This window comes from Pygocentrus nattereri, chromosome 20 (genome assembly GCF_015220715.1).
Source record: "Pygocentrus nattereri isolate fPygNat1 chromosome 20, fPygNat1.pri, whole genome shotgun sequence".
Classification (NCBI taxonomy): Eukaryota; Metazoa; Chordata; class Actinopteri; order Characiformes; family Serrasalmidae; genus Pygocentrus; species Pygocentrus nattereri.
This window is the reverse complement of record NC_051230.1, coordinates 31,759,795-31,771,448: the sequence shown is the minus strand read 5'-3', so window position 1 is coordinate 31,771,448 and position 11,654 is coordinate 31,759,795. Positions and strand designations below refer to the sequence as shown.

Sequence of the window (11,654 nt, the reverse complement as noted above, 5' to 3'; positions counted from 1 at the left end):
ATCAGAATATTAACATGAATATTATATTATCATCTATTTCTACACCGTATAAACACAGCTCTCTCCACACAAGACTCTGCAGTAAACATATATACGCTGAATCAGTGGTGGAACCAGGATCTTCTGGGCCACCAGTGCAAAAAAAAAAAAAGCTCCTTATGTGAAAAATGACCAACTAATAAAGAAAAAAAATCAGACCCTTCAAATCAAATTCCAGTTAAAACGGAACTTTTTTAAAGCAAAAATCAGGTGAGCACTAGAAACCATGTGGTAGGCAACTGATATTACGTGGCTAGCACTAAATATTACGTGGTATTCACCAGATACAGATACTATCATGTGAGCACCAAACACTATGTGGGATGTACCAGATACTACTATCAAGTGCGCACCAGATACTATGTGATGCACACCAGATGCTACCTAGTGAGCACCAGATCACTTGATACTATGTGACGCACATCAGACAAGAACCATATATTATGTGGTGCACACCAGCTACTATCAGGTGAGCAGCAGATTCAACGTGAAGCACACCAGATACTCTACAGCACTAGATATCGTATGGCATGCACCAGATATTATGTGATGCACATCAGATGCCATCTAGTGAGCACCAGATACTTTTAGTAACACTTGATACTATATGATACGCACCAGATACTCTCAGGTGAGCAGCGGATATTAAGTGGTGCAGGTCAGATTCTACTAGGACTGAAACGGTTGCCGTTTTTACTGGAATTTAAATGGAGGGTCTCTGACTTTTGCTTAATACTGTACATTACAGCTACATACGGATGTAAAATCTCCCAAGTAGAAATATAAGAGGTCCAGTGAAGTTGTTGAGGGCATAACTGCAACGCCGACCGCCGTGCGGTCAGTAGTTGCCCCACTGTGCTGAAATACACTGACAAGACTGAATACAGCTAATGCACAAGCTCTTCTACAAAGCCTACTTAAATATGGAAATAGCTTCTGAACTACTTATCCAGTTTGGCGGGAATTAGTTTTCTAAATGACTTTAATGAGTTTCATTAATAATATATATAAAAACGAGAAAGAGGTCACTGTCTGCCTTAGTGCGCATCAACGTGTTGAGCTCCTACATATCACACAGTTAAATATCAAAAGATATAACAAGCACCAATATGTACAGAATGCACGTCTTTGGTATTTAAAACTATTTACAGACATATTTAAAAACTTCAGGCAGCTCAAACGAAGGCCCTGATGGACAGAACGGGACGCGTTTCTTTTGTTAGACTTTCATATTTTCTCACTGCTGGAGAACATTATGTGCACACGTCCACTATGGGACTGCTTCCACTCATTGGCCACTTTATTAGAAACACTTACATTATAGGTCCACCATAGAGGCGTACGATGGAGCTCCGAAGCCTATGTTTCCAAGAAAGCGGCCATGTAGTGTAGGTAGTAGTGAAACTTGGTTGGCTGGGAAGGTGTAGTGGGTGCCACTACACTACGCTGTAGACTGAGGGTCAATCCCCACCTGGGTAAGCACCCTACACTATCCCAATCAGAGTCCTTGGGCAAGACTCCCAACACTGCCTTCTCCTACCTGTGTAAAATGACCACATTGTAAGTCGCTCTGGATAAGAGCGTCAGCCAAATGCCATAAATGTAAAAGTGATGAACATGTGCTGTTAACAGGGTGTGCAGCTGTGGGTCACGACCACACAACCAACTGTAGATGGCTAGCATGAGGTTTTGAGGCAGTGCAGGCGTTTTCTACTGAAACAAAGCTTTAGGTTCTACAAAAGCCAGAATTTCCTCTGAGACAAAAATCATCTGGGTATATTGGTTAAAACAACTATTTGAAAGCTGCAGATACCTGGAATGACCTGTGCATGTGGACAAAATGTGCATAACCATTTAGTCCTGATATCCTTGGCAGTATTGCACCAATCAAATTCAGATCATTCTTAATGTAGGATCTGTTCATGCTCCTATAACTGCTGCTAGGTTGGACAAGCATGGCAAAAGTTATTTTAAGAAATTCAATCAATATTTTCTCCGTCATGCGGCCATATCTACCGATATTCAAACGAAAACGGAGACCACAACAACAGGTAGCCTCAAGCTACATCAATAAAGTCAAGCTGCGGCTACACGTCTATTCAAACAGGACAAACTTTCACATTCATACAAAATAAATATCATTTGAAATCAGTAACTGGCTCTAAATGTAGGTATTGCCTTTAGTTTCTCATTAGCTTGAACGGGATTCTTACTAAAGCTTGTCCAACCTAGCAATAACAGCTATGACAAAACACATTTGTGGGCGGAGCTTGTATCGATCAGTACAACAGGTCCCTGAGTAAGATCGTCTACAGAAGGCACATATAAAATATCACGATGCAAAACTTTTCCTGTTGAAAATGTCTAATAAAAAAATGCATGCAGCTCAAAGGTACTTATGCGCCCATTAGCGTTGAAGTGACTGTCCTGCCCTCAGTGGGCGAGGCGAGAGCTCTTTTGGTCAGGTCACTTGGTAGATCAAACCGGTCTGTCACCCAACAGTACAGCAGTGTCCATCTGGGCTGTTTATCATCACTAGGGCTATTCATTTACCGGACATGAATTTAGCCTCGTCTTGGACAAATCTACAAAGCCTATAGTGAATGCTTAGTAGACTGGGATTAGCCTTAATCTAGGTCTGGAAAAGTGGCTATAGTTTTATCATTTTTCCCAATATTTGAAAGCGCTAGATGCCCTTTTACATTATATAAACATCATAAGGCACCCAGTATATTGCTTTTTAAAGGAATGCTCTGGCGACAATTTTTCAAATTTCCGCAATTTTACACTTTCTCCAAATCTAGACTAACAGTTCCAAATTGTGCTGCTTTAGCTTAGTACTGGAGCTCTGAGGCTAATACTGCTTATACTTGGAGCCCATAGTCACCCAAATGTTCTGCATTCAGGCCTCCACTAGGGTTACACGGACGATGAACTCCTGCTGACGGTTTTGAGTGAGTTGAGAGAAATTTTGGGAATGCATTTACAAAAACAACTTTGGGTGACTATTGACTTCTAGTGTTTGTTAGCGACATTAGCCTTGCAGTGCCGGGACTAAACTAAAGAAGCTAAATTTGAACAACAAAGATGTCTCGACTGATTGACTACATCTGGGCTTGGGAGGAAATTGTGGATATCTGATTTTTTGTCAAACCATTGCTTTAAAGGAATACAACTGTGTTAACAGGAATACTGAACACAGTTTGCACTGCTAGAGTGATGAGCTCCATTCAGGAAACCATCTGGGAAAAATACTGCGATATTTAACTACAGGAGTTATCGAAGTCCGTCTATTTAAAGTAACTTATTAGAAGCTCCTCGTTTACTGAGCATGAGGTCTCCAGGTCTGACTTAGGAACCACCGATTTATCATGAAAACATAATATTGCAACATGTCCTCCTGATATTTTCACGTCCTAGAATGTTTCATGATAAACGGACCAACGGAAATGGTCCAACATTACTTGGGATAAAGTGAAGAAGCTTCCACGTCTAAAAGTTTCGTTTTGGAAGTACGTTTTCTTACAGTGACCCTCTAAAGCTTGACCGCAGCAGATGTGGACTTGTTTATGCGCTGTTTATGTGACGTGACCAATCAGAGGTGACTCGTGCTTCCTTTCCTGTGCAGTTTATGAGAGTAGATTCGTGCAGTCTGTGCTGTTCACATGAACGGGCCAATCAGAGCAGATCCGGACCCCTAGTCATGTTCTCTGTGTAGTGATTGGAGTTGATTTGGTCCCCCCCCTGCTGAGTGGCCTCTGCGTGGCATCTGTGAGTCTCTGTTGAACGACTGTCCCGGGTTTGGACCCCTGGTTAGCTCTCAGATCGGAGTCTGTTTCTGGGGCTGAGGGGTTCCATCTCCACCACATGGTCTCTAGATCTGGTGCCTTTACTCAGCTCCACCACCCGTGGGACCACTGTGGACCACCGGTCTGCAACAATACAATAAAAGTCAACAGAAAGAGCATTAATGGTAACGGAAGGGGAACAATATTACAATAAATGAGTGTATGTGTCATATATAAAGTCATGAGTGTAAATACATGAGATATATAACATCTGATATAAAGTCATGAGTGTAAATACATGAGATATATAATATCTGATATAAAGTCAATGAGTGTAAATACATGAGATATATAATATCTGATATAAAGTCATGAGTGTAAATACATGAGATATATAACATCTGATATACAGTCATGAGTGTAAATACATGAGATATATAATATCTGATATAAAGTCAATGAGTGTAAATACATGAGATATATAACATCTGATATAAAGTCATGAGTGTATATACATGAGATATATAATATCTGATATAAAGTCAATGAGTGTAAATACATGAGATATATAACATCTGATATAAAGTCAATGAGTGTAAATACATGAGATATATAACATCTGATATAAAGTCATGAGTATAAATACATGAGATATATAACATCTGATATAAAGTCATGAGTGTAAATACATGAGATATATAACATCTGATATAAAGTCAATGAGTGTAAATACATGAGATATATAACATCTGATATAAAGTCATGAGTGTAAATACATGAGATATATAACATCTGATATAAAGTCAATGAGTGTAAATACATGAGATATATAATATCTGATTTAAAGTCAATGAGTGTAAATACATGAGATATATAACATCTGATATAAAGTCAATGAGTGTAAATACATGAGATATATAACATCTGATATACAGTCATGAGTGTAAATACATGAGATATATAACATCTGATATAAAGTCAATGAGTGTAAATACATGAGATATATAACATCTGATATACAGTCATGAGTGTAAATACATGAGATATATAATATCTGATATAAAGTCAATGAGTGTAAATACATGAGATATATAACATCTGATATAGTCATGAGTGTATATACATGAGATATATAATATCTGATATACAGTCATGAGTGTATATACATGAGATATATAACATCTGATATAAAGTCATGAGTGTAAATACATGAGATATATAATATCTGATATAAAGTCAATGAGTGTAAATACATGAGATATATAACATCTGATATAAAGTCATGAGTGTAAATACATGAGATATATAACATCTGATATAAAGTCATGAGTATAAATACATGAGATATATAACATCTGATATAAAGTCATGAGTGTAAATACATGAGATATATAATATCTGATATAAAGTCAATGAGTGTAAATACATGAGATATATAATATCTGATATACAGTCATGAGTGTAAATACATGAGATATATAATATCTGATATAAAGTCATGAGTGTAAATACATGAGATATATAACATCTCATATACAGTCATGAGTGTAAATACATGAGATATATAATATCTGATATAAAGTCAATGAGTGTAAATACATGAGATATATAATATCTGATATAAAGTCAATGAGTGTAAATACATGAGATATATAACATCTAATATACAGTCACTGAGTGTACATATGTCCATGAATGTATATATTATATATCAGGGGTGTCAAACTCAACCACTAAAAGGGCCATATTAAGAAATCTCAACAAATCTGTGGGCCAGCTGCGTTTTTATATCATTTTGCCTTGAGCCCAGTTGGCATGCTGGGAACTGTATTGCAGTTCATGGTGAAATGGACTAATATTAATAGAGAATTAAAATAATTTTGCAAGCCAAACTGGATTGTGCCACGGGCCTGACTGTCATATATAGTCAGTGAGTGTATACATATGAGTGTGTATATATTATATATAAAAACCTTGTATCTCCATTTTTGTCATTTTGAGGTTTTTGACAAAATCTAACAGTGACTGCTGACCTTTACATTGTGTGTAAATTTCATGATGAATGGACCAAAAGGAATGACCCAAACATGCTTGGGAAAATGTCTGCTTCCATTGACTTACATTACAAGTAAAGAGGGTTTTTCCCATCTCCTGTAAAGCTACCATTTTTGCAGATATGAGGTTTTCTTCCGACAGTGATAAATACATTATATATACAGTCAATGAGTGTGTACCTCTCATGTCTGTCTGTCTATGTTTATTTATTTATTTTAAATGTTAATGGCTCTTAAAAATGTGTGCAATTTATAATTTAGAGACCTGGTTCAATTCACACCCCCAGTTAAGATACTTTCAAAAAATATTTTAGTTTTTTTCCACGTTTCTATTGGTCCATCAATCATGAAAGGGTCACAGAGCAAAGATGGTGTTATAAACCACGACGGAGACAAAACTGTAATAAAACTCGGTAACAGTGAAGCTGGTGTCCAGTGTGTGTTCACGGTGTGAAGCCCACCTCTCCTCAGTCCTTTCCCGGTCTGTGCGTTTTCATTGTGGTTTAGCTCTTTCTGTCCTGGATCTTCGTTAATAATTCCCAAGTTCTGGTTCCAGTGAGACCACTTCACCTCGTCCACCCTGTTAGACACAGTGCTCTTCATCAGCTCAGAGTTTCAGTTAAGTAATTCACTCATTAATACCGACTGGACTGTCAAATTTCCATCAAGATCCCAACTGAAAGAATAGATCATGTAAAAAAACTTTACAAAAGACACAACAGACGAATATTAAGTGGAAAAACGCTGCCGTTCTCCTGTAATGAGCTGCTTTGGTGTGTACCTGAAGCACCAGCGTTTGTCAGGCGTCCCATCCCAGTTCTTGCCCACCGTCACCATCTCACCCACGCGGAAGGACCTGCGCAGGCACACAGGGAAGGAGCGCTCGATGTCCAGGATGGTTGTAGCCCACTGCAGATGCACAGAGATGCACTGGATTAGCATAGAAGCCCTTCATATTTCCCGTCTCCTCTCCTTACCTGTAGTTTCCACATCTCTTCAGGCACCATTCTGCTTCTAATTAACCTAATTTTAGCCTAATAAATTATTAAGACTCAAATAAGGTTAGCTGCCTAGCGAGATGCATTTCCTTTTCATCTGGAGCTTCCAGATTTTATTTTTGTCTTCCTGCATGAACACGATACTGATTAACCCACTTTACAGCACTTATTAACAATATAACAGCACACCTGCCCTGAGAGGTGGAACCCTGCTTCCCTCGCAGCTTCCAGGTGTGGTTCTACTTTCTTCTCTTTGTGCTCGACTGTGATTCTAATTCATCGTGATTATTAGCGCTAAAATATTAAGCAGTGAAATTAATAAAGCTGCCCTATTGAGGCACAAGATGCCCGTGGTCTATGTATCATCGCTCACCATAAAAAGTCTAATCAATCCAAATAAGGATTATTAAAGGGCCAATATTCTACATGGTTCCTCTTGAAGTGCCTTCATAATGTTTGTGTTGTTTACGTTTCAGGAATAATCATAGTTCATTTTTAGATGACAAGTCTCCATTTTTATGACTGTTTGTTTAATACTAATATATATTTGACAGCTCAGGCTAAAATGTGGAGCACACTGACAAGCTCAGACTGTAATCCTCACTGCTCTGGAGGTGTGGATTCTTTGGACGGCGGTAATGATCAATTTGCTTCCTGACAGCCACGAACAGAACCACGTTTAATCGTTTTACTACACCTTCAATAACTTTGCTGGGGACTGACTGCAGTAACAACACTGTGAATGGGCAGGGCTAAACAGCTCTAGATCAAATGGGCGGGGCTAAATAGCCGTAGACCAAATGGGCGGGGATAATCTGCTGTAGGCTGAATGGGCGAGTCTAAATTGCTGTAGGATGAATAGGTGGAGCTAAACTACTGTAAGGTGAACAGGGGGGGCTAAACTGCTGTAAACCGAACAGGCGGAGCTAAACTCCTGTAGAATGAAAGGGTGGGGCTAAACTCCTATAGAATGAATGGGTGTGGCTAAACTGCTGTAGGCTGAACAGACAGGCTAAACTGCTGTAAGATGAACAGGTGGGGTTAAACTCCTGTAGAATGAAAGGGCGGGACTAAACTCCTGTAGAATGAAAGGGTGGGGCTAAACTCATATAGAATGAATGGGCGGGGCTAAACTGCTGTAGGCTGAACAGGCAGGCTAAACTGCTGTAAGATGAACAGGCGGGGCTAAACTCCTGTAGAATGAATGGGTGTGGCTAAACTGCTGTAGACTGATTGGGCGGGGCTAAACTGCTGTAGAATGAAAGGGTGGGTTCTTATTGGCCATCATATGTTAACATGGTAATGATAAACCCACCAACCTGTAGCTTCCAGATCTTCTTGCTCTCCTTGGACACCTGGCTGACCGTCTCCCCCATGAGAGCGATCAGCATGTTCAACAGCAGGACGAAGGTGAGGATGATGTAGGTGACCACTAGGATGAGAAAGACCGCGGGGTACTGTGCACCCTGCAAAAGGTCGTCCAGGTCGCCTGTACCAATGGTCAGCTTGAACAGGTCCAGCAGGAAGACACTGAAGGCGACGGTGTCGCGGCAATGCAAGCTAGCGGGGCAGTCGACAGCGCAGATCGTGCTGTTGGTGGGACAGACGGTCAGCAAGGACACCAAAGCTGAAGGTGAAGAGAAAAGAACAACAAACAATAAATAAACTCACTAGAACATTTCATGCAATATCTCTATAGATTCGTCTACTGATGTAATAAGCCTAACATGCTCCGCTACATTGCCTGCTGTTTTATTAGCTATGGATTATGGGAATATAACAGAGCTCTGTGTATTTTCATAAAATTCTGTGGCGATATCCAGCCTGGATCATAAATGTGATTTCGAAATGTTTTATTTAATATTTATACCCGACAGACTGTATACAGTTCGAGTGAATGTCCCTCATGTAAACTTCTCTCTGTTCTTACTTATAGTGCAATATGAAGTGCACAGAACTGACCTATTCTATTATTTTATTGGCAGGTAAAAAAGATCTGCCAGTAGAACGGGCTGCGCAATTACTGCGTTAAAAATAAATAAGAAAACACCTTGAAAATTGGCTTAGCTGTTCTGGAACTGTGCTTATGTTGTTGGACACATCTTAAAGGAAGAAAAAGTGTTTGGTAGTCCAGGTGAGTGTTGCTCTGGCGAATATGATATCATTTATGGTGTACCACAGGGTTCTGTATTAGGCACACTTATTTTCCTTGTACATGCCTCCAATAGGTCGCATTCTTATATTAGTTTTTAATAGTTATAAGAATAAAACAATGATATAAGTACTGTCAGGTAATAACAGTGCTTTAAATCAGCTAACAAATTATCTGCCCAGTATAATAAACTCAACGACTAGTCATTAAAAAAAAATAATTAAGAGAAAACAGAAACTCTCATAAATGGTAATAAGGTAAACAGAGTAAAAGCTTTAGGTGGGCTAGGAAACCTGGCTTCACAATCAGAAGAGGAAATTAGAAATCTTGGCGTAATTTTTTTTTGACTCCACCTTCATAGTTAAAAGTCACATTAATAAAACCACAAAAATGGCTTTTTTCCTTTTATTGCACGAGTTCGACCCTTTCTCCCACTGCAAGATGCTAAGAAGTTCATCAATGTTTTTGTCTTATTCTGTAATTCACAGACGTACCTAAACCCACAGTTGACTTCAACTTTTAATTCAAAACGTTCTTCGTTTTGTTTCTAACTTGACACTTCTTCTAAATGTCGTGTTCTTGTTTGTCGTTCACGTTTTGTGCCTTACCTTTTTATCTAATTATACTTTCAAGCATTTTGAGCAGCGTTTTTACATAGAAAAGTGTTTTATAAATGAAGATAATGTTACTGTTATTATTATAATACTATCCGCTAACATTAAGGTTTATTATTACGTTTATTATTACAGTCCAGAGACATGCAGTCAGGCCAACTGGAGATTGTAAATTACCCCTATGTGTGTGAATGTGTATGTCTGTCTGTCTGCCCTGCGATGGACTGGCGACCTGTCCAGGGTGTATCCTGCCCTCCGCTGGGATAGGCTCCAGCAACCCCCACAACCCAGAAGGAGAAACGGCTTAGAAGACGTGTTTGTTTGTGTGCATCATGTTTATTACCTGAGGCATAGCCAATCATGAAGAGAACGTAGACCAGCAGGAAGCGGAAGAGATCTTTGAAGAGAATCTGAACACAAAGAATAAGATACTCAGTAAGTGTGCACTGTGGTGCAAACGACATTCAAAAACTCATCTTTTGTGCAAGTTGCAGGAAGAAGCAGCCCAATACTGATGTTTATTGCTTTGATTGTCCCAGAAAGTGGTGATAAAAACGTCATTTCACAAACGAGAAAATGAGCTAAGTGGATAAAACTTCTCAGCAACTCTTTAAAACACTATTCTACAAATCATCACGCCAACCGACTGCATCGTTCGGACCTTCTGGATCATGATGCTGTAGGTTCCAGTGAGTTTGAGTCCTCTGGTGAAGTACAGCGTGTTCATCCAGCCCAATACTAATGCAAACACCATCACGCTAACGTAGGCCTGGATTCCTGACAGGTAAAGAGCTGCCGTCACCAGCACGAGCACCGAGTAGATGAAGCTACGGACACAGAACAGCAGAGAATGACCAATAATGCAGAAGGTTCACAAAGGTTTTAAGAGAAAAAAGAGAAAAACTGCAGATCCAATTAGCAACTGTACCAAGCTAGACACTAATTTTGCTAATTTTTCTGTATTCCAACAACGCAGCACTTCAAACCTCATTAAGTTTGGTTTTGGCCTGGGTGCTAATTGGCTGATCTTCAGTGGAGCTGGTAACTTCACCGCAGCTTTGGAGAGGATTGTTAAGAACTGTTTCTACTTTTTCAGCAGGTCAGAAGAACTTTTAGCACTGACCATTTAACCTTCAAGGCTGCGGTCTTAAAACTTTATTGTAGAGGCAAATAACCTGGGCAAAGTGTGACCCCAGAGCAAAACTAAAGCCCATCACAGCATCTAATAACTGAGAACCACCATTTCAGCGTTAAAGCCATACTGACACCAACGCTGCCTCGGATCTGGGCCTTAAATATTAGTGATATTCTTGTTTACCGTACAAGACAAACACATTAGCATAGTTATATAACACATGTAATGTGATTCTGAAGGGACTTCAGAGTGTTTACGCTCGATAGAGGCTATCGCTGCACCTATCTGTGTCTGGGACTGCAGATATTTCGAATGTGAAAGAGCGGCGTTTGGTCTGAAAGTCGCTCCGGGCCTCACCGAATTTAGCTATTCAGATGAAACCGAAACACGACTGTGAACCGTGCTCAGCCTCTTCGCTCGGATGGTGGGTTTTTATTAAAAGAGATGTAAACTATAAAAACATGCCAAGTCGGGGGCTTGTGGAATTAATTAGACAGCTCAATTAAAAAAGAGGAGGAATTTGCCTCAGGAAAAACACGGCGAGGGAGGGAGAGAGACAGAGAGACAGAGACACAGAGAGAGAGGGAGGATGTGCATCTTACTAGAGGAGTTGAAAGGATCCATCAATAAATAACGAATTCACCCCCGGGCACTTCTTCAGGAACAGGTCCTTAACCTAAAAGGAAGTGAGAAAGAGAGAGATCTTTGTAAAATGCTGTGAAACACTAAGAAACGCAAAGTATTTAATGCCGAGAAGAGGAAGGCGAGGAGACGGAACAGAGACGGCACTGTCATGTAAATGAAATGGGGAAAGCAATCCAATTAAAGCGAACTGAAGTGGGGGCTGAGAGTCTGAGACGGTTTTAATGGCGCG

General features: G+C 39.7%; 1 protein-coding gene across 2 annotated transcripts in view; it reads right to left on the bottom strand.

Annotated features, from left to right (window-relative positions):
- Nucleotides 1–2,390: 2,390 nt before the first annotated feature.
- The window catches only part of trpv4 (transient receptor potential cation channel, subfamily V, member 4), a 45,873-nt gene continuing 36,609 nt past the window's right edge, over nt 2,391–11,654 (bottom strand). For both annotated transcript variants that reach the window (XM_017709307.2, XM_017709308.2), the window contains 7 exons: nt 11,383–11,456; nt 10,307–10,472; nt 9,989–10,055; nt 8,199–8,506; nt 6,663–6,790; nt 6,343–6,461; nt 2,391–3,971 (listed from right to left, as the gene is read on the bottom strand). In XM_017709307.2, coding sequence (XP_017564796.2) covers nt 3,853–3,971; nt 6,343–6,461; nt 6,663–6,790; nt 8,199–8,506; nt 9,989–10,055; nt 10,307–10,472; nt 11,383–11,456 — 981 coding nt within the window. In that variant the 3' untranslated portion in view covers nt 2,391–3,852. The remainder of the gene's footprint in view (nt 3,972–6,342; nt 6,462–6,662; nt 6,791–8,198; nt 8,507–9,988; nt 10,056–10,306; nt 10,473–11,382; nt 11,457–11,654) is intronic.